At 48.1% G+C, this 23599-nt stretch overlaps 1 protein-coding gene across 1 annotated transcript; it reads right to left on the bottom strand.

The window, feature by feature from the left end:
• Positions 1–1364: 1364 nt before the first annotated feature.
• Positions 1365–23599, bottom strand: LOC112882581 (GDSL esterase/lipase At2g42990-like). The gene is made up of 3 exons (XM_025947662.1): positions 23210–23599; positions 2088–2577; positions 1365–1786 (listed from the first exon to the last, which is right to left on the bottom strand). Exons 1-3 carry the CDS (start codon positions 23585–23587, stop codon positions 1590–1592), a joined length of 1065 nt encoding a protein of 354 aa, XP_025803447.1. The 5' UTR covers positions 23588–23599; the 3' UTR covers positions 1365–1589.

Raw genomic sequence — 23599 nt, 5'->3', positions numbered from 1 at the left:
CCTCTAGCTCAACCTGCCCCTTGCATTTTGTTTCGTGGACCACCATCTCCTGGCGCGGCTCATCATCAGCGACATCCATTGCACCACTGATTTCCGTGTGGACACAGGCTCGCGCGCTTCCTCGTTCCACTGCCGCTGGATCCGAGGAGGAGGGCTGCTAGCAAAGCAAGATCTTGGAGGAGGGGAGCTCGATTTGCTCTGGGATTCAGAGATCGAGCTAGAGGATTCGCTCGTGCTCACGGCTCAACACCAGCTGCTGAATGGAGGAAAGAGAGGGAGAGAGACGAGATTTTTTTCTCGCGCGGAGGAACGGACGGTTGAGGAATGGAGCACTATTTTATTATTTTATTATGCGTAGGTCCCAGGAGTTTAGATTGTATCCATGCCCAACTTTTTAGAGCCCTTTGTAGGGCTCCAAAGTCAGTTCCAACCGGAGTCCCGCCAACGCAATAGAAATAGAGCAGCTTTACCAACGGAGCTCTAAATTTCCTCCTCTCTGGAGCTATTTTGTGGAGGAAAAGTTCCAAGACGTGATTCCGCACAGCTCCTCTGGCTCCTCCATCTCACCGGTCGTCTTTGCCCCCGCGGCCTCTTCGCGCGCTTTGCCTTCTCGCGTGCTCCGCCTCCTCAGCCTCGCTCCGACATCGCTGCTCGGCGGAGCTCGAGACCACGGCGACGGGCACGGCTGGCTGTGGGAGGCCGCGCGGTGGGGGGCTCGGCCGGCTGCGGGAGGCCGAGCGGCGGCGGGCGGGCCGGCAGCGGCTGCGTGGGAGGCGAGCGGCAGGGCGGGCTGCGTGGGAGGCGAGCGGCAGGGCGGGCTGTGCGGGAGGCCCAGCGGCCGGCGCCGCAAGAGGCGATCGATGGAGCCGATGGGGGAAGTCGGGAGGAAAGATGAAGATAAGGAGGAAAGAGGATGGGAGTAATAAAGAAAATAAAGAAAGAAAAAAATAAAGGTATTATGGATATTTGATTTGTTGGAGCAATTGGAGAAGCTATTTGCTAAATATTTTCTAAAACAGTTTCAGCTCCACCAGAGAAGCCGGAGAGCCGGAGCCCTGCTCCTTACGCTGTGCCATTCTGGTCTTGTTTTTCCTCCATGGCGTCCAATTATTTTCCGGCTGTGGAGGGGATAAGAATGAGAGAAAAGCTGCTGCATCCATTAATTACTGAACTATGGGATCCACTCCTGTGCCTCTGCCAACCTTTTCTCGAGCGTGAATTTAGAAGCTGCTCCATCGATCTGGTGGGTAAAATAATATTTCCATCATATTTTAACAGCAATGTAACGGTAACGGGAATGGCACACAAGCGATGAAAAATTAAAATGAATAGCAGAGAATGGATCTTACAATTTTTTATGGTATTGAAAGGATCAGTATAATTTCTAATAGCATAGAAGGAATTTTCTCAACTCCGAAAGCTTCAACATGTCTTCGCCTTGTAAATGGAGATGTGTAGAAGAGCGTACTCTATACACAAGAAAAAAAAATAAAGGTATCTATTCTTTCCACATCTCCAGGTTTCACTTGTGTTCTGTGTGTGCATGCGCGTATGATCGCTAGAATGATTTCTCGACAGGTAAAATGACTTCATAGGAATACTAGCAATGCAGTGTTGATGATTTCATCAGCTATTATCTTGCACGCCCGCTCCGATGGATGAGCTGAATCGAAGAACAAATACTTATTCGGGTCTGGACAAGTTAGTGGCTCTCCCAAGCCGCAGAAGACGGATGTCTCAATGCGTCCTGTGCCACAGCAACCTTGCGCAACGTTCTCTTCAAATCCTGATCATCACAAAGAAAGAGGACGTTGTGAATCTTGAAGACTGTCCTCAAGTCCTTGCGTTATCTTGCGTTAGCTACCCTACTTATTTTCTTCCAGTATAGGATGACAGTAATTACATCTTAAAACACCCATGTCAGTTGGCAAGTGATTGATTATCCAAGAAATTAAATGCACATGCTATAGGCAGAATGCTTACTGTACTCTTAATTCTAATATGAGACGGGCACTGTGGATAAACTAACAAAATGATAAATCCAACGATGAATCGAAAGGGGTTTGAAGGTAGAATGAAGCACAAACCGTAGTCCGACGGGTTGGTAATGATGGCAGACAACACGTTGTACGTATCTGCGTATACCACATGAGCCCCGACGAGGTCACCGTTGAGCTTCCTTACGGCATCCTGCAGCTCGGCGTTGAAGCTCATCGCCAACTGATTGTACTCCTTGTTGCAACAGCCTGGTTCATCGAGATTCAGCGTCCTCACGGCAGGTAGGCACCCAAATGGCCCAAGGCCCGTGAACTCAATCTTGCGCGCGCCAAGGTGGTAGGCGTCACGAACGGCCGCATCGGCGAGGCCTATGAGGTAGGTGACAAACTCCAGTGTGGTGTACTGGGCGCGGCGAAGTGGAAGCACGAGGTAATTCAAGGTGAAATCGTTGGTGCCGATGCTGAAGACATAGAGAGCCTCGGCGATGATCTCGTTGGCCACCGACTCCCCCTTTGCGAGTTTCAGTCTCTGTATGTACTCCTTGAAATAGTCCAGCTGCTGGCTCAAGGATATAGCTGTCTGAAATTAATTTGGACATTTTCCAAACAAAAATTTTAGTCATCACTGAATGAAAATTTCACTGAGGTAGCTAATTCTAGAAGTTTCCTGCAACAAGGTCATACTGTTTGTTGTGGTACTTTTCACAAAGAGTGGGTACCTTATACACTATTGTAGTTGTTGAAATGATATATTCATACAGTCATTAAGATTAACACGGTATTCTAATATACTTATACAAAATCCAATAAAATCATAATACATAGAAGTTTTTTTGTTGAAAGGAATGGATTTTATTAACTTGCTGGTCAGCATGGTGTTGGGAATTAAGTTTTATCCATTTAACCGCAATTAATTTTTAACAATTCAAGTCCCACGATTAATGCTAGGGAATTACCACATGGAAAGCTGAGGGCTTGATAACACAATCAAAGCTTTTTATAAGAATTGATTACTCAACTAGAGCTATTAATGAGGATTAATCACTCAACTATTAAATGGTAATTAAGTCTTAACCGTTACTAGTAATTGATGACATTTACTTCTCGTCCGTTACTAGTAATTGATGGCGGACATTAATGGCATCCAAGTTCATTCTCTCTTCTCTCCATGCACGCGTAAATAAGGGGCAGCCCTTCTCTTCTTCATTTGTGGAAGAGAGACACACCTTCTTTCTCTACTTTTGCTGCATTTGGCATTCCCATCGCAAGGCTCTGCACGCATAGAGACTTGCATAAGCAGGCCTTCGGAACCATGTCCATCTTTGTTATCCTCCTCGGGATAGGCGGGCGATCAAGATTTTAGGGAGCACCACGCGAATGCTCGCCTTCTCTCATACAACTACTTCCTCTACATTCATAAGGTTACCCAAGGATCTTCACTGCATCGACTCGTCACTACACCAAGTTAGATCGACTACATCGACTAAGGCCAACCGAGTATGCCTAGTCTAGTTGGTAATGGCGCATCCGGTGCCCTAGGCACTAGTATCGCACAAGAGTACACTCTCAACCTTCTCTGGTTATTTTTGTTTGTGTTAATTAGGGATTTAATCATGAACGCTTGCACATGATTTGTCACAAGATCACAAGATAAAATCATGAATTACTTTGTATTCATCAAAATTAAAATGTGGTGTAAAATGCCTAGTTTTCTAACACATAGTACATCTCCATGTTCTAACCAAGATCTCAACAGCGAAAAAGGTGACGAGGACTTCGTTGAAATCTCCATCTTCAGGGCCAACTATTGACCTTCATGATGCCCTGCCAAGTACATAGAACTTCTTTGCAATCTCTTGGCACCACTGCAAAACATCTTATCTGTGTCGCCTCATCTGTTGTAGCAAAAAGCGCACTGGTACCAAATGCCTATACGTGCCAACTGGTTCGTCGACGTGGGGCTTGAGTACGAACACCGCCTTATGTAGAAACATCGCCTCTAATTATCTGTACCAGCTATTTTAGCACCGGTATAGATTTAAAACTTTTGTTTACCGCATCTATGCACGCCGTCGGGAAGATGAGAAGATCATATGCAAGAAGCCCAAGGGTTCAATATTGGTAACAAATGCATGTACTTTGGAAGTTATACCACGCCACCAGGAACTAGATAAGATGCATGAGAAGCCCAAGCGCACACATTCATAATCGCATGCACATTGGATGATGAAGCACAAGTAGCATTTCTGGTGTTTATCGATATTCCAATTTGCACTACGTATCGATCTACAAACTAATTTTAGTGTTTTTGTTTGTTCCACATAGCATGGGTGGAGCAAGAACAATAGAAAAGGCATGGCATAGGGCACGAATGCTGAATTCAACCGGATGGTCCTCAAACAAGTCATCTTCTAAATGGCAACCAGCATAATCAGTGCCCGTGTTAAATGCCATTAAACACCACCACCAAGAGCGTTGTTACACGATGGAGGTGTGCATCTGCTTGGCCCTAGCAAAAGAACATCAGATTGGCGATCGATGACATCAATGACCTCATTTTCACAGTCCTACCAACAGATGCAGAGGTACGTCATGGAGATAGTGGAACGAGGTCATCACCTTCAGCCACATGAATTCCTTCACCATTGAGAACATGCGCAGGTTGGGGCACTAATCAACCCTAGGAGGATACGGTAGTTCTTTCTTTTTTTAATTCAATTAATATATTCTTGTGTGGTGCTGGCTAATGATCTTATATATAAAACCTATATGTTGGAGGATCTGGTGATGATATAATGTATTTTTTGGTGGTTAATTGAATTGCCCTTGTTCATGCATTCCTGACCCAGCAACATATAAATGCTTCTCACATCCAGCCACCACATCCGTCTCTTCCTTCCCTCTTTTGACCTCCGCCCTCCCCCCGTCTTATCCAAAAAAACCATGTTCCCTTCATACCTTAGTAGTAGGACATCATGAGTATGCCATCCTCCCTGCTTCAGAACCACCGCGTCCACCTTGTTCTTGGCCATGAGTGAACTTTTACTCCACCAGATACAATGTTGCCATGTTCCCTCATCCTCTTGCCGAGATATGGCGTGGACATGGTTTCCATGAGAATGCTCCAGATTCTCTGCCTTTTGTCCTTAGTCGGATCCTCTGCCTCCACATCATGCTTTGCCTGATCATCCACCTCCACCTCATCCTCAGCTAGATCCGCCACCTCTACACCGTCCTCGGTTAGAGTGAGTGGAGATTTTGAAGTGTAAGATCATTTTGTCCTTCTGTTCTTTTTTTCCTCATCTTTTGTCATTCTCTGTTTGTGTTTGCCTATATGTTTTCTATATATTAATCTGAATTGAGTGTTCTACAGCTATTGTGATTAGTGATGCTGCTATTGAGTGCCAAGGTTTCATGGTTGTGCAATGTATGGAGGTAAGTGAGATCTTGTAGTGAGTTGAGCCGGAAAGGACCATCTCATTAGACACTGGCCCTTATTATTGTCCCATATCACTTTTATGATAGCCCTATGGTCCATCCTACGATGATTTTGATTACTCCTATGTGCAAATTTTAAATACGATTTTGCTAGTTTATAAACCCAAATGCTCACCAAGCCTGGTGTTAATCCATTCACATGAAATGAAAAAAGAAATTGTTTGCTCCCTCCATCCCCAAAAGGTTGCACTTTTGGATTTGTCCTAAGTCAAACAATCTAAAGTTTGACCAAGTTTATATAATAAATATTTATATTATGATATGAAATAGAATTATTAGATTTATCATCATCTCTATAATTTAGTCAAACTTAAAATTTCTTAAGATAAAGTTAAAGGAGTACTCATTTTGGGATTGAAGGAGTAAATATTTCCTTGTGCATTCTTGTGCAACTGAATTGCTAAGCATACATGATCTTTCCATAGGTGGGAGTCTTTCTTTTGTTACCCTCCTTACCAGTAGGTACAAGATGTAGTGTTAGATTTGTACACCGACAAATCCACCCGGGGTATCATCAGGTAGTAGATCTGAGGTGAGGGATTGCATGGACAAGAACCTTGATGGTAACATAAAATTAAACATAAGGTTTTTAGACAGCTTCAGGCCATCAAGAGTGTAACACCCTACGTAGTGTGTTCTTGGTTGCATTGAATGACTAGGGTTTGCAGATGAATTGGTTCGTGTTCTATGGGTATCCTCACGATCCCCTTATATATCATGGTTGCCGTGGGTTACAAGTTAGGTCCAGATCCTAATCGGGTTGTTTTATAAGGAAATGAGTCATTTCAAATCTATAACTTGAGGGAAAAGCCTCTAAATAAGCTTTTCATGAAGTCTAAGATCACTAGAAGTGGGTTTCAGAGTACGAAGTTATAGCATTTCAAGTTTGTAATGTGTTGGCAAAACTGAGTTCAATGTATTTTTCTCACTCACCTAGTCGGAGGTCTCAATCTACGAATTTAATTAATTTTCAGATCTGGCGGTTTCGACCGGTTGAACCAATTTTCATCATTTAGCCATAATTGCTATTTTTGGGGGTTGGCTATTTATACCACCTAATCACTCCATCTTTTGCTGCTTATTTTGACAGGAAGAACACAACCCTAGAGGCCATTAGAGCTCTCCGCACTCCCTCTTTATGACTTTTGAGAAATCTTGTGTGCTGGGTTCAAAGGGTGAAAGATTTGGAAGATTGAGAGTGTATGAGTGTGCTATTCCCATCCTTGAGCACTTATGGACTTCATCAAGCAATCCATGAAGTATTTGTTACTCTTAGAGGTGAAGCCTGCTAGAAGGCGTTTCCAGAGAGCTCCCAAGATTATGGTGAGTCATGGAAAATTTGTGAAGGCATTGATCTCATTTGCGCAAGGGAAGAGATTAAGATAGTGAAGTGTTGAAAAGGGTTGAAAGATATCAAATTCAATTGTTACTGAGCCCTTCAATGAAGACATTTGACCTTCTTTAAAAGGGCCAAACTTTAGGAAACAAATTGATATGTATCCTTTTTTTATTTGCTTGTTCTTGAGTTCTTATGGTTCATTTTGTTCATGCTCTTTTCCTTAGTTGACTTTGATTTTATAGCTAGATCTCTTTACTGAATTTGATTTGAGTGCAGGTGCTCCACAGATCTAAAAGAACACAACTTCACATTGTCACATTGTAACTCTTGGATTCATGTTTCATTGGCTATGTTTTGAATTTAATTCAATTTAGTCATTCTTCAACTAGCTGAATCAGATAAAACTGGGTCAACCGGAAAAATCCAGCTGACCCTCTTTTTTTTCTGATTGATCTGGTTTTGCATTACAATCTATTGTTTCAATGTAAACTTTGAGGAATGCTTGTTCACCCCCTCTAGGCGATATCAAGAGACCTTAAAGTCCCAGCATGTCTGATGGTGCCTAGTCATGATACAGGGAGCAAGAAGACCCCGCGATGATATACTAACCCCACAACTTAGGGCTGACAATGACGCCTTCGTGAACTCTACCGCCGTTGAGTGGCTTCTAGCAACAATAGGCTTTTGGCAACAATATGGTACCTGTTCTACTAGAAAACACTCCATCAGCACCAGTTGAAAAGGATATTCAATACCGGTTCTACGAGACTTAACATTGGGTAAACTACCAGGTACTAAAATGATCTTTCAGGACCGGGTGATGCTTCTACCAGGTACCAAGTCATAAGTCATGACTTTTTACGAGAAATACGCGTGTGTGCAGTGGTCGGGATTCGAACTCAGGATCTCTTGCCTCATGCGTACCTCCCTTACCATCTCACCTACATAACCGTTGTGATTGGGAGAGAGATACTTTCATTTTGAAGTAACCTGTGGAGGATCCTTTAGAACACCACCCGGTACTAATTTGGATCTTTTAGTACCGGTTGGTGTTACCACCCGGTACTAAAGGGCTTCATAGGCTTCAGTCCACCTTAAAAATACCGGTATAAACTAGATCCAGTAATAATGCTACCGTTATGAACTAGACCCCTACCGGTACTTTTAGGGTGGACCGATAGCCCTTTTTCTACTAGTGTAATGCTATGTTGGAGACCCTCCCTCGAGAGGTTTGTTGATGCCCATATTCTGCCACCAATGCCTACCAAATCTTGGTGCTACATTGAAAGCTCAACGAGGTTAAGATGGCATGGTCTCCCCTCTCGAAGGGCCACAACACCGATGCTTTCGCCAACTTTGCCTCATTGGCTAGAGGGGCTGATACTAAAACCCACAACATGCAGCTGGCCTTACACCCAGTTGTTGTCCCTGTTGGCGCTCAAAGTCAAACCTATCCCTTTTGTTGGGCAAGGCTTGGGCCCCTTGGTATGTTAGGCATGGCCATCGTCTAGCTTTAAGTCTCAATTGCATCTAGGTCGAGCCCTTCCTGAATTGCAAATTCACTACCAAGTTCAAAAAGGGTATAATGGACCTTGAGGGGCACATGCATGGCTATGAGCTAGTCATTGTGACCACATGTAAGCGCTGCCACCATAGCAATGTGCTTCCCCTTGTTCTCAATGACGTGGTACTGTGGTGATTTTGGGCCTAAGCTCCTAGGTCCATATACATGTGGGGTCTAGTTGTGGGATTATTTTTGCAACAATATTCAAGGCACCTTCATGGCTTCATAGTATCCATGACCTCGGGCAGCCTGCATATGTTCAAGCAATGGCCCAATGAAAATTTGTGGGAGTTCTTCCAACACTTCACCATGGTCAAATTGCAGGTCCAAAGGCTATCGGACCAAGCTATCATCAACGTTGCCACCTAGGGGCTCCTCATAAAGGTGTCCATGTTCGCACTAGCTACTAGAGGGCATCTCATCTATTCTGGTTGGAAAATCTCATCTGTGCTGGTTGTTGAGCGAGCACAACAAAGCCGATGGGGATGTGGTTGGGTATCTGAACCGGGTAGTATAGATAATTGATTGTCTGTTGGCGCCACTTAACACCAACATGGATAACCATTTATCTGAACCGGATCACAATTAGAACCGGCATGGATTAACTAAGTATACATACCATCCCTTGTTTAGGTCCCGCAAGAAGAATGCTATTTTAATACTATCCGTGCTCATCCATTCTCTCCATGTCTTGTCCTCTTCGTACTCTGCCCACTGCTCACTACTGCTAGCACATCAGGAAGGGTTGCATAAGCCGACTCCTTTCAAGTTCGAAAACTTTTTCAAGTTCAAAAACTTCTAGATGAAACTCCCAAACTTCCAAGAGGTCGTTGCTAGCGTCTGGTCTCAACAAACCACGCACACCGAACCCTTCCACAAGCTCGAGCTCAAGCTACATGTGATGTCAAAGGCCTTGAGGAAGTGGAGCAAATCCTTAATCTCTGATGCGAAACTCAAGCTGCACATGGCCGAGGTCATCTTGAGACTGGACATCACCCAAGAAACCAGAGAACTTACTGAGTCAGAGCATCGCCTGTGGAGCAAGCTCAAGAAGCGCATCCTTGGCTGGGCAGTTATGAAAAAGGCTAGGAAATGATAATGCTCAAGAATCTCCTACCTTCGGGAAGGCGATGCTAATACCAAATTCTTCCATCTCAAGGCAAACGCAAGGAGGCGGATGAACTTTATACAACGTCTGTGGAAAGGACAGGGCTGGGCCTTTTCACACCAAGAGAAACAACAAGTCATTCATGATCATTTCTCTTTGGTCATGGTGGATCTGCCAGCAAGATCTGGGGACTTCAACTGGGACGCCCTATGCCTCCCCACTGTGAACCTCTCCTCCTTGGATGACCCCTTCTCGGAGCAGGAAGTTCTTGCAGCCATCAAACAATTCCCACACGAAAAGGCCCCTGGGCCTGATGGTTACACTGGCTGCAACTTCAAAGAATGCTGGAGCATTATCAACCAGGATCTAGTTGCGGTTATCAACTACTTCCATGGGGCGCTACGTGAACCTCAACTTGGTAAACAAAGCAAACATCATCCTGATACCATAAAAGGATGGGGCAGACGCGATTACGGACTTTAGGCCAATCAGCCTCATTCACGCTTTCGAGAAAATCATCAGTAAAATTCTCGCACTTCAACTAGCGCCGAATATGCACGAGCTTATCTCTCCATGCCAAAGCGCCTTCATAAAGGGAAGAAGCATCCATGACAACTTCCTATACGTCAGAAACATTGCACGGCGTTTCCACCGGAATAGGTTACCCTCGCTACTAACGAAGCTTGATATCTCCAAAGCCTTTGACTCTGTGCACTAAGACTACCTACTCTCCTCGATGCAGCATCGAGGCTTTCCCCAATGCTGGAGAAACTGGATCGCTGCAACCCTAACCACCTCCACTTCTAGAATCCTAATCAATGGAATCCCGACTGAACCTATCCAGCATGGTCCTAGACTGCGCTAGGGGGATCCTCTTTCCCCACTGCTCTTCATCTTCGCCTTTGACCCCTGCACCGCCTACTCGCCCAGGCCATAGATCTTAATCTGCTGCAAAAGCTAGGAGGAAGACTGGCCCATTTCAGGATTTCCATGTATGTGGATGATGCGGTGATCTTTGTCAAAGCGGACCGCAATGACATCAACAACTTGGCGCTCATCCTAAACAAATTTAGTGAGGTCACAGGCCTAAAGACCAATTTGTTAATAACAAGTGTCACTCCGATCCACTGCGGAGACATCGACCTAGAAGACACTCTGTCTGGCCTCCCGGTGGTGCACACCAACTTCCCCATCAAATACGTGGGGTTACCTCTCATGATGAAGAGATTATAGAAAATTGAATATCAACCGCTGGTGGAAAAGGTAACTTCCAAGATGTCGAGCTGGTACGGGCCACATCTCATGCAGGCAGGTCGTGTATGCCTGTCGAAATCGGTGCTCTCCTTGCAACCGGTCTATCTGCCAGCAGTTCGCAAAGCGCCTAAAGAGATCCTAGAAGAGCTTGACAAAACACGGAGAAAATTCCTCTAGGCTGGGGACTCGGCGCTCACGGGAGGTAAATGCAAAGTCAACTGGACAAGATGCAGCCTGCCTAAAGAGAATGGTGGCCTGGGCAGTCTGAACCTAGAAAGATTTGCTCGAGCCCTTAGGCTACGATAGCTTTGGCATGAATGGGTCTCGCCGGAAAAGGCATGGATTGGCACATAGACACCGTGCGACGACACCGCCAGCTTCTCTTTGCGGCTTGCATAACAATTTCAATTGGCAATGGTAAAAGGATGAGCTTCTGGCACTCAGGCTGGTTACAGGGCCGCAGCCGAAGGACATAGCACCAAACCTCTTCAAGATCAGCCAGCCAAAAAACAAAACAGTGGCGGAGGCGCTACAACGCGTCACTTGGATACGAGACATAAGAAGCGTAGAAGGAATTACGCTAACGCACATCCAAGAATACTTCAATCTCTAGGATTTGCTTCGCAACACCCAGCTGCAGTAGAACCAAGAAGATAAGATCAAATGGAAGCTTACGGCATTTGGAGAGTACACGGCGGCTTCGGCCTACAAAGCGCAATTCCTTGATAGTGTCAAAACACTAAAAATTCAGATGATTTGGAAAGCTTGGGCAGCGCCAAAGTGCAAATTGTTTGCTTGGCTGGTAACTCAAAACCGAGTGTGGACCTAGGACAGGTTGCAACGCCGTGGCTGGATGCACAACCCCTCCTGCCCACTTTGCCGGAGTGCTCCTGAAACCGCGCTTCACCTTCTGGCAGAGTACCATTTTACAAGAAGGTTGTGGAGCCTTCTATCGTCCTGGACGGCGCAGTTTAATCTGCACCCTCAGATGTTGAGACCAAGTGAAGATATGCTACAATGGTGGACCAATGTTACTTCCAGCGAACACGTGCCCGAAAAAGCGATTCAATCTTTAACCCTTCTCGTAATTTGGGAGGTCCGGCTAGAGAGAAATGCGAGTGTCTTTAGGAAACAAGAGACGTAGGTACCAGGGCTACTGGCCAAAATCAAGAATAAGGCGGCTGTTTGGGCTCTAGCAGGAGCTAAGGATTTAACTTCTATCTTTTTGCGAGATTAAACTCTTTACATTTTACCCGGTTAGCTGGTTGTACTCTCTTTCTCTATCAATAAAATAGGCACACTCTCGTGCCCATTTGTTAAAAAAAAGCACTATCCATGCTCATTATTAGCTGGTTGAAAGACAATGTTGTACTCTCTTTCTCTATCAATAAAATAGGCACACTCTCGTGCCCGTTTGTTAAAAAAAATCACTATCCATGCTCATTATTAGCTGGTTGAAAGACAAAAAAAAATAGGAACCTTGTACTAATTAATCGTCAGCTGCATCAATAATTAACCAAGATATATAATGATTTCATTCTTTAAGATTTAATTTGGTTCCCTCAACAATATATATATAAAGCCCGCAACTGCCTAGAACCATCTAAAATAATGATCTTTATTATTGCCCTGTTTGGATCCTTCCCAACTAATGATTAGCTAGCTAATTGATAATAGTCCCCTTTAGCTAGCTAAATATTAGCTAACCAGTCATTACCAACTGATTTCTAATGGTTAACATGAATAGACCATGCTAGCCCGGCCCTATGTGGAGAAATTCAACAGAATGGTTGAAGTAATAAGGTATTTTGATGTTTCTAGCTATGATTAGCTGAGTTCAATCAGCTAATGAGATAATACTATTTCAATTAGCTGAAACATCATTAGTTAGTCCATTAGCTAACCTGTTTGGATCCATAATAGCTAAATTTAGCTAGCTCACCATTAGCTGGAAGATCCAAATATTGGGGTTTTAACCCTTGTGTAGGCAGTATCTAGACTAAATCAAACTAGTCGTAGGTAGCAGCACGCTGCATTTACTGCTTGCATGCAGCCCGTGGACCAAGGCCCTTCTGCTTGGAACTTGCGCCTGGTCTTGTACCCAATGCCACTTTACTATAACTTGTCCCCTTGGGACATCTAATTAAATCAAAGCTCACAGCAGCAACCGGGATCCAGTCGGAACCCTAGGGCAAACAACCTCAAAGGTGTGAGTGTGTTCATCCCCTCTCAGGCTAGGCAAACCACTCGGTTGTGCCTGAGAAACTACTCGGTGGGAGGTGGATTTCCAACAATCGGTACCAGAGCCTAGGTTAAGTATCCGTTGGACCAATGTCTCCATCTAGGAAGCCCGCTGGGTCTAGGCATGGCTCGAGGGAGAGCAAGAAGCCGGTCGAGGGCGAAGAAGGCCTCCATGGGAAGGAGGACCTGATGCCCAAGGACCAACAGCTAGAAGACTCGAAGCGACAGGTGAAGAAGCCGGTTGGTAAGAAAGATGCCGGGGGCGGGGGAGGGGTCATCGTCGAATGACTGTGTAACCTCGCATCGCCACCGAAGGCATCCCTCCCCTTCCCTGCGTGGACGGTGCTACCAGGATGCGGAGTGGCCAGCCGTTCAGAGGGTAGTGAAGGAGTCGAGTGGTGCAAGGTACCCGACACTGATGAGATCCAACTACAACCACTGGAGCCTGGTCATGAAGGTAATGCTCCAAGCCCGCAACCTCTGGGACTCCATCGAGTATGATAACTGTGACTTCCAGGAAGATTGCATGGCTAGAGAGGTCCTTATCCTCTCAGTGCCGCCAGAGATGGTGCTGCGGGTGGCCAAGAAGCAGTCGGCTGTAGATGCTTGGGAGGCCATCAAGACAATGTGCCTCGGCAGCGACAAAGTCCAGAAGGGCAGGGCCCAACAGCTGCGGAGGGAGTTTGAAGCCATGACGTGTCACAGCGGCGATAAGGTGGATGACTTTGCTCTGCGCCTATCCAACCTCATCATCAACCTGGAGGAACTAGGTGAGGAGATGGAGGAGCAACGAGTAGTCGAGAAGCTCCTACGGTCGGTGCCACCTCAGTTCGACCACCTGCTCACGTCTATCAAGACGTTGCTAGACATCTCCTCCCTCTCACTAGAGGAGGTGACCGGGCCTCTGAAGGCATAGGAGAACCGCATGGACCATGCCGACTCGAATCGCGACTTGGGCAAACTATTGTATGCAGATGCGCCGCATCAGTGAGATCATGAGGGCTCATCCAGGACTGGAGGCAGAGTTGTATGATTTTGCCCTGGTAAGACATGATTACTCTTCTGCCAGTACACGTTGTCGAGTTGCTTGTCTTAATCTCCCCCTTTGTGTAGAATGTGATCAAGCATTCACAGAAGAAAACCAAAAAGCTGAAAGCGGTCGTGAGTGGCCACCAGGAGCTAGCTGCCAAGGACAAACGCATATCCGAAGAGCTGACGAAGAATATCTATCTGCAGAGAGAACTTGATAAGCTGAAGCACGAGCGGACTCGAGAAACGTGGCTCCTCAAGAACAACCTCCGCAATCTCGAGAAGGCCTACTCCAAGCTCCAGGAGCAACTCAAAGAGAAGAAGAGGGCGCACCAAGGTAAGCCCCTTTCTTCTCTCGAGTACTTTCCCTTAACAATTTTCCTTGGATTCTGAAAATATCTTCACCGCGGAGTTTAGGAAAATCTTAACATATGAAGAAGAGCTACTTATTGATGTGAAGAATATACTATATCGCCATACAGATGACGTCGAAAAGCTGTAGAAGGTAATCGCCGACACTGAACAACAGTTCGCCGATTGCCTTCGGCAGATCAATATGCTGGACGAGAAGGATGAGCGGCGGCAAAAGGAGCTGGAGGACCTCAGGGGGGCCGCCCAGGAGCTTGTGGACATGGTGAACCCACAGGAAGACAGTGAAATAGGTGAGCAGACCTTGCTGGAGCGACTTCTCAGAGCGCCGCAGAAGGTCGCCAGTTTCCTCACCGAAGCCCGGCTGCGTGTGTCAGCCACGCTCTTGCCTTTGTGAAATCCTTTTGGCCGGAAGCTCAGCTAGAGACGTTTACGCAGGGAGTGGCTGCGGAGTGCACTAAAGAACAATTCAACGAGTACCTCCAAGAAGCCCAACCTGTAGCAGAACAGATAGTGAAAAATGTACTGCAAGATTAGAATGTAAAAACAAGTACTTGTTTCCTTGTATATATATTTTTATTTGATGTCTCTACTTGTATGTGCCTTAGTTGAATTCTCATCCAGATTTAAAGGCTAAGTAGTAGACACTACCCCGGGTGCAGCGACCCTGGAAGTAGTTGTAGTAGCTCCGAGTAGGAACCCATCCAACAAGTTAGATATAACCCGATCGAGCAGGTCTAACCAGTTAGGAAAGAACGTGAGCATCGTCACGAGACTGCCGTGCTTATGGCAAGGAAAATGAAACTACCCCGAGTGCAACGACTCTGGGCGTAGTCGAAATCGATCCTCATATGAGCGCGTCCAACAAGTTAGGTATAAACCAATCGAACGGATTGAACTTGAGCCCTGAGGCCATTGTAGAGTAATCATCGAACGCGCTCCTCCCTGAGGGTAGACGCCGGGTTTTGCTGATCAAGCTGAATCTAGGCCCTTTGCGCGTAATGAAGTGCTTGACGCATGTTCGGATCATTACTGCGCTCGAATATGGCCGTAACCCTGGCGATGTTGGCCACTGGAGTCCTGAAGCCCCGCTCGCTTACGGCAGCGAATTCGGCATCAAGCTCGCGATGCATGGATCACATGCGCTCATTGACCCTCCTTCGACGAACTGCCCGAGCTCTGTTCCGGGTCCTCCGTGCCTCACGATCGGTGTCATTCTCGTCGTCGGCGTTGGCTGTGGCCTCATCTTCAGATACCGCATCAAAGTCGACGATGGGCAAGTCGCCATCGTCCTCGCCTTCTTCCACCATTAGCACCTGGCGTGACATGAGCTCGTCAGAGCTCGCGTCGACTAGCTCGGTCGACTCTTCCGCCATGGTGGCTAACGCCCTGCCCTCCTGAAAAGGCAAAGGCTCGAGGTGTGCCACAAGTCGATCTTCGGCCTCGAGTAGATCAGAAAGTTTCATGCCCTTCCAATGCACGAAACGCCCCTCCGGGGTGGAAGTGATCATCAGGCCGTTGGCACCAAAACAACCCAAAGCCCCCCGACGTGTGGTGGCTTCGGGCTTTCCGAGCTGGAGTAGAGTGTCCAAGTCTTCCTCCAATGTGGAGAGAGGCTCAGAGATGTTGGCCTCCTGGAGATCAGTGGCCAAATTGTGTAGACCGAGTCGCGATCGGCTACATGAGCCCTCAGTTTGGAACGAGTCCAAACCAAGGAAGGTTGTTGCGTCAGATGAGGTTGAGCAGAAGCAGACCCCTCCTCGGTCCTCGTTGCGGACCCATGAATTGACAAATCATCGAGATCATCAATGAACTTGTCGAGGTCACTTTGAGAAACTGCCGCGGGGGTTTTTGGTTTCATGTCGATGAGGAATCAATGGAAACTGCCTGCACAATCTACGATGCAGACCCACGAGCCAAAAATAAACATTGTACCTTGAGAAGGTACTAACCTGGAGAACTGGAAAGATACCATCGAGTTCGCCGGTGGATCTTCGATGCGCTCTCCTACCTAGCGTGCCAGCTGTCGGTGTTTTACCGGCTGCCCACCGAGGGGTATGCCCAAGGTGGTAAGTTTAGGTGAGGAGACGCCGAGATCAAAAACTCGAAGGTGCAAGGAACACAAGACTTAGACAGGTTCGGGCCGTGAGGTGCGTAATACCCTACGTCCTGTGTGGTGGTTTGTATTGCCTTGGGTGTAGAATGATCTATTTTGAGGGGGTCCCTGCCCCCCCTTATATATCCGGGAGATCAGGATTACATGAATCCTAACCAACACTAGCCGGGGAATCGTAACCGAATACAACTCGAGTAAATTCTTTCTGTACCGACTAGTTTTATCTCCTACTCAAATGCGTAGAAAATGACTTAAATAAGAGATAAGGCGGGCTTTATCTCTTAATCCTATTTAAACTAAATTATGTACACAGCTCCGTAGCCCCGGGTCTGACAGCAGGAGTAGTCGACCGCGGTGAGGTGAGGAAGCCACCGCGCGACGACACCTACCACAACTGTGGCCGTGCTAGCCACTGGGCACGTGAGTGCAAGCAGCCCAAGAAGGGGCAAGCACACTTGGCCCATGTGGAAGAAGAGCTGTGCCTTTTCATGGCTCAAGTTTGTGTGGAAAACCACTTGGAGGAGCCGCAAACCGAGTTGTTTTCTGTGCAGGAGGCAGAAGAAGTAGTCGAGATGGTCAAGCAAGTGGCTGATGAGTTCTCGGGCGACCACAAGGTCGGCCGTGAGGCTACTCCCCTACCTGCGATGATGGCTAGAACGACAACCTGCATGGAGGAGCCTCGAGCTCAAGATTACCTTGGAAAGGGCGGGGAAGATGAGTTGATGGAAGGGTGGTACCTGGACATAGGGGCCACCAACCACATGACAGGGCGCAGCGACGTCTTCTCCCACCTCGATCGGGCCATGTGCGGCTGGGTCAAGTTTGTTGACAGGTCGGTCGTGGCCATCCATGGCTATGGCACCATCATCTTCTCCGGGAGGAACGGGGAACACAAGGCCCTGGATGGGGTCTACTACATCCTGAAGCTGCGCAACTCCATCATCTTAGTTGGGCAGCTCAACGAGGTCGGGTCCAAGATTCACATCGAAGATGGTGTCTTGCGGATCCATGATTAAGAGAGCCGGCTGTTGGCAAGGGTTTCCCACAGCAGGAACAGGCTGTACATGCTGCGACTGGAGGTTGCAAGGCCAGTCTGCCTCACCGCACGCCGTGGTGATGATGCCTGGCTATGGCATGACTGGTTCGGGCACGTCAACTTTGGCGCCCTACAGCAGATGGGGCGGAGGAGCATGGTGCGCGGGCTGCCGCAGCTGGCCCACGTTGAGCAGCTATGTGATGTCTGCGTCACCACCAAGCACCAGCGTGCCCCCTTCCCCAAGCAAGCCAGGTACAGGGCGGACAAGCCACTCGAACTCGTACACGGCGACTTCTGCGGGCCCATCATGCCGGCGACTCCAAGAGGCCGACACTACATCCTGCTACTGGTGGAAGATGCCACGAGGTATATGTGGGTAGCTTTCCTCGCAGAGAAGAGTAGCACGCCGGAATCCATTAAGAAGATCCAGGCGGCTGCGGAGAGCAAGTGCGGGAGGAAGCTGAGGGTGTTCTGCACCAATAATGTTGGCAAGTTCACGTTGGCGTCCTTCCCCGAGTACTTTGCTGGCCAGGGTGTGGAGCGGCACCAATTGGCACCTCACACACCGCAGCAGAACGATGTTGTGGAGCAGCGCAACCAGACGGTAGTGGCAATGGTGCGTGCCCTGCTAAAGCAGAGGGGCATGCCGGCCATCTACTGGGCAGAGGCGTTGAACACAGCCATGTTCCTCCTCAACCGTTCGACCACCCGGGCCCTCTCCGACAAGATGCCATATGAGGCGTGGCATGGAAGCAAGCCGGTGGTCCAGTTCCTACACACTTTTGGGTGCCCGGCGTATGTAAAGGAACTCGGGCATCATGGCAAGATTGAAGACCGGTCGATGCTAGGCGTCTTCATCGGCTACGAGGAAGGAGTCAAGGCCTACCGGGTGCTGGACCCAATGACACAGCGTGTGCGCACAACGCGCGACGTAGTGTTTGATGAAGATCGCAGCTGGAACTGGTCGTAGGAGGAAGATGATAACACCGGGTACAACTCCGACTTCGTCGTAGAGTACCTGGTGGAAGCTGTGGTGGCTGTAGAGGAGTCAGCTACCCCTCCCCCCCCCCCCGAAGTGCTTCTCCGACTTCCCCTGGTATGTCTCCAAGTACTACGAGCTCTATTTTGAGTACTTCTGGGGGTGAGGCGAACCCCCCGACTACTTTCCCGACTCCCTCCGCTCCTATTGGTGCGACTCCAAGGGCCCGTGAGGGCAGACCAAGTACTCGTGAGGCCCCTCCAACTGCTCGCGAGGGTACCCCAAGTACTCGTGAGGCCACTCCGAGTGCTCGTGCGGGTCCTTGTACTCGTGAGGCCACTCCAAGTGCTGATCTACCCACAAGTATTGCTCCGAGTTCTTCCCCGACTCACGGCAGCAACAACTCGCGCCTCGACAACGACCATGATGATGCCCCACTGCGCTATTGCACAATGGAAGACTTGCTCGGTGAGCCGCACCTAGGCCTTGAGCAAGTAGAATTCAAGGAGGCGGAGTTGATGCTCACCAGCACGGGGGAGCCATGCTCCTTTGCTGAGGCGGAGCGGGAGGAAGCCTGGAGGGTGGCAATGCGCGATGAAATCAACTCGGTTGAGCACAACAAGACTTGGGAGTTGGTTAAACTCTGAGTTGGGCACCAGGCCATTGGGCTAAAGTGGGTGTTCATGCTGAAGCACGACGAGGGGGGCAAAGTCATCAAGCAAAAGGCGTGACTGGTGGCGCGCGGCTTTTTTCAGCAGGCCGGCATCAATTTTGATGAAGTATACTCGCGTATGGCTCGAATGGAGTTAGTGCGAGTGCTTCTGGCTCTTGCAGCCCAAGAGAGCTGGACTGTCCACCACATGGACGTCAAATTGGCCTTCCTGAATGGAGATCTAAAGGAGGAGGTCTACGTCAAGCAGCCCCCCGGGTTCGTCATCCTAGGGGAGGAACGAAAAGTGCTACGACTGCAAAAGGCCCTCTATGGATTACGACAGGCGCCACGGACCTAGAACGCAAAGCATGACTCGACGCTCAAAGCACTTGACTTCAAGCAGAGTGCGCACGAGCACGCCATCTACAGGCAGGGTGGTGGCAAGCACGGAGAGCCACTACTAGTCGGTGTCTACGTCGATGACCTGGTGATCACCGGATCATCTAAGCAGGCCATCGACAAGTTCAAGAAGGAGATGAAGGGCCAATTCCAAATAAATGATCTCGGGCATCTCTCTTTCTACCTTGGCATAGAGGTGCATCAGAAGGGCGGGCACATCACTGTGGGCCAAGCATAGTACGCTGCCCAAGTCGTAAAGATTGGCGGGATGGAGGGATGCCACCCTACCCAGACGCCCATGGAGGAAAGGCTGCGCCTGAGCCGCGATAGCACTGCTCTAGAAGTCGACTCCACCGAGTACCGGCGACTAGTCGAAAGCGTCCGGTATCTCCTCCACACGCGACCAGATCTGGCTTTGCGGTTGGATTTGCGAGTCGTTTCATAGAGAGGCCGACTGAAGAACATATGAAGGCGTTGAAGCACATCCTTTGCTACGTCAACAGCACGCTCGACTACAGCCTACGCTATGAGAAGTCAACCGAAACAACTCAGTTGGCCGGCTACAGCGACAGCGACCACGTCGGCGACATCGACAACCGCAAGAGCACCAGCGGCAACCTCTTCTACCTTGAGAAGTGCCCGGTGAGTTGGCAATTACTCAAGTAACGAGTGGTGGCTCTATCATCATGTGAGGCAGAGTACGTTGCGGCTACCGCGGCAGCAACTCAAGCGGTCTGGCTCGCGCGACTACTCGGTGAACTCATAGGAAGGAAGGCCAAGTGCGTGGAGCTCATGATGGACAGCAAGTCGGCACTGGCGCTGCGCAAGAATCCCGTCTTCCACGAGCGGAGCGGCACTGGCGCTGCGCAAGAATCCCGTCTTCCACGAGCGGAGCAAGCATATCGAGTTGAGTTACCGCTTCATTCGCGACTGCATTGAGAAAGGATTCATCGACGCTGACTACATCAACACCAAGGATCAGCTTGCTGACATCTTGACGAAGGCACTCGGGCGAGTAAAGTTTCAGGAGCTGCGATCCAGAATCGGGATGATCCAAGTACCCTCGAGCAAGGCACACGAGGCTTAGGGGGAGAATTGTTAGGGTTTTAACCCTTATGTAGGCAGTATCTGGACTAAATCAAACTAGTCTTAGGTAGCAGTACGCTGCATTTACTGCTTGCATGCAGCCCGTGGACCAAGGCTCTTTTGCTTGGAACTTGCGCCTGGTCTTGTATCCAACGCCACTTTACTATAACTTGTCCCTTTGAGATATCTACTTAAATCAAAGCTCACAGCAGCAACCGGGATCCAGTTGGAACCCTAGTGCAAACAACCTTAAAGGTGTGAGTGTATTCATCCTCTCCCAGGCTAGACAAACCACTCGGTTGTGCCTGAGAAACCACTCAGTGGGAGGTGGATTTCCAACACCATACCGGGTCTATATCATCTATCTATCTATATATTAAAGATAAAAATAATTAAAAATATTTCTTAGCTATATAGCCCACCGTATCCCTCAGCTGTACCCATCTACTAGGATAGAGGGAGGTGGGTCGAAAAGTAGATCTACAGAAATCACGAGTTGGAAGATGTTTCTGCCCAAAACCAATTATTTTTTTCACCCGCCCCGGTCATACCCGCCCGCACCCCGAGTCACTCCGCCATGGTGGGAGGCTGATCCCAATGGCCAACACCAAGTGCGAAGGCTGCGGTGAGCGGCACAACGCCTGGAAGCGGCAAATGGCGAGCGGCTGGTTGCGCGCCGCGCGGAGGCGGGGAGCGATGGTCAAGCGTGCGCGGAGGCGGCGCGCGATGGGCAAGCGAGAACGGCGCAGATGGTCAGCGAGGGGCGAGAAGGCGAGCGTCGCGCGGAGGGCCGGCAAGCGGCGGGCATGCAAGCGCAGCGCAAAAGGCTGGTGCGCGCTGCACGAAGGCGAGCAGAGGCAGGAGCACGCTGCGGCAACGGCCGCAGCGCAGAGCCTAGCAGACACGCCAAGACATTGCTACATCCGCCTACAAAAATATTAATTTCTTTATCTTTTGCATCAAACTCGGATGGTGGTGAAACCAGGAAGACTAGAGAGTTGATCCAAGCTAAAAAGTCAGCTGCAACAATAGAAAAAGAAAGAGGAAAAATCAATATATCCAAACTTGGCCGCAGGTTTCGATTCACCAGCGCAGCGAGGGCAGGCAGCCGGCTTTGATTCAGCGGACGACAGCTTCGATTCATTCCGATTGAAGCTGGATTTGATGGATGCGGCAGCCAAGCAAATCAAACTGGTGCTCAATTTCCTTCATGCGGGCAAAGAACAAAACGCAGGCTAACGGAGCTGTTATTCCATCTGTCCCCATCCCTAAACCGTTGCATTGGATTTGCATCGACCAAAGCTACGAGATTGCGGTGACGTTTATCATGATACATGTTTTTAGAATTTATTTTGAATATTAGTTTAATTAATACTTTATTCAATATACTGTTGAATTTAAATTTAATTAGATTTCTTAAACTACGTGCGCACGTGCGTCTATGCTAGTACCTACAAATGAACCAATCCGAGTAAAATATATAGCACATCACTAAAGCTAGCACTAAATGACACATGAATCACTTAACTCGCAAATGCTACAAGGGGCATCATCAAACTTGCATCCTTGTTCACCATAGGTCCTTTTTAAACACGAAAGCACTAGTTTTTCTCTGAAGTAGGTTTGATCAATCGTGGCATGCATGGGAATGCACCACACAACAGCAACGCGCATAGTACGCGTGAGATGGGGTGACTGGGTGAGCCTGATTTGCATGGATGATTTTTCACAAAACCCCTTGAAATAATTAGTTAGCGCAAATTTGATCTGTTTCTTCCTCGACGCGGCACCTCATAGCACCGGTACGCCTGCACCCACTCGCCTTGCAAAAATCACAGGATTTCCAAGTTAAGTGACTCATGTGAAATTTTGGTGCAAGTTTAATGGTCCGTCATGCACTTTACACAACCAATCCGCATAGTGAGATTTATGCCTCGCCTCACCTTTGGGAGATTCATGTACGGATCGCGCACTATTTACATTTTTTCGTATTGGATTCATGTAACAGGCGGATTAACTTTGATTTACTATTATTATATTCCAACGTAGTGATTTATACGGCGGATCCTACTTTTTTAATTTTTCCACATGGGATTAAGCTCTTTTTCAACGAGGGAAAAATTATTAATTTCAAGTAATATAGTGTTACATCGAGTCGATACAATAATGCTAATTCCCGACAATCTGACTAGCTTCACACGTTCTAACAAAAGAGAAAAGGATTCTAACACTCTAACAATTGTCAATCTGTAAACTAGACCGCCCGGATAAAGAACACCTTAGCCATTTATGCCACCTGCTGCGATACCTCCAAATTAGTACCGGTATCACCAAATTAGTACCAATATCTACCTATTTTGGACAGAAATATGGGGTGTTTTAGGAACAGAAACGATGAATAAGCCAACATCCAGTCTAGTGGTTTTGATTGAAGGAATAGAGCCGTTATGTGACAAATGCTTTGACGTGACTCGAATCCTACATTAACTTGGACTCCAGAGAAAGGTGCTAGAATATTCAAACTCATGAGAAATTTACTTACTGTGAATTTTGCTGTAAAATCATCAAGTCCGGCACCTGCGGAGGCAAAGCTCAAACCGGTGGTGAGTTGGTCGATCGTGTAGTCAGTGTCGAGATAGGCCGGCACGGACGATGGTAACCCGAACATCTCTGAAACGAAATCTGTGACAAGGCGGCCATTGGAGAACCTGCCCGTTGCAACGCCCCCATCGAAGTCGCACCCATAGGGAGGGAAGTTGGCCTTGGCGATGGTGGGGATGAAGTTGTTGTTGCCTGTGTCGACCGTCGAGTCCCCGAACACGATGATCGCCGACACGTTGCCGGTGCTGGCCCTGCTCGATGAGAGCGCGAAATGGACGATGAGAAGCAGCAGCCGGTAGCAAAAGCTTTGTGTGGACATCCTATAGTAGCA

This window comes from Panicum hallii, chromosome 2 (assembly GCF_002211085.1).
Source record: "Panicum hallii strain FIL2 chromosome 2, PHallii_v3.1, whole genome shotgun sequence".
NCBI lineage: Eukaryota > Viridiplantae > Streptophyta > Magnoliopsida > Poales > Poaceae > Panicum > Panicum hallii.
Note: the sequence above shows the minus strand (reverse complement) of the source record. Positions and strands in the feature narration are given on the sequence as shown.

Excerpts from the sequence above, each read along its gene's own strand:
- LOC112882581 (XM_025947662.1), bottom strand. The coding sequence starts at position 23,587 with ATGTCCACACAAAGCTTTTGCTACCGGCTGCTGCTTCTCATCGTCCAT. Across the intron at positions 2,578-23,209 it reads ATTTTACAGCAAAATTCACA|ACAGCTATATCCTTGAGCCA; the intron begins GTAAGTAAATTT and ends AATTAATTTCAG. Across the intron at positions 1,787-2,087 it reads TACCAACCCGTCGGACTACG|GATTTGAAGAGAACGTTGCG; the intron begins GTTTGTGCTTCA and ends TGTGATGATCAG.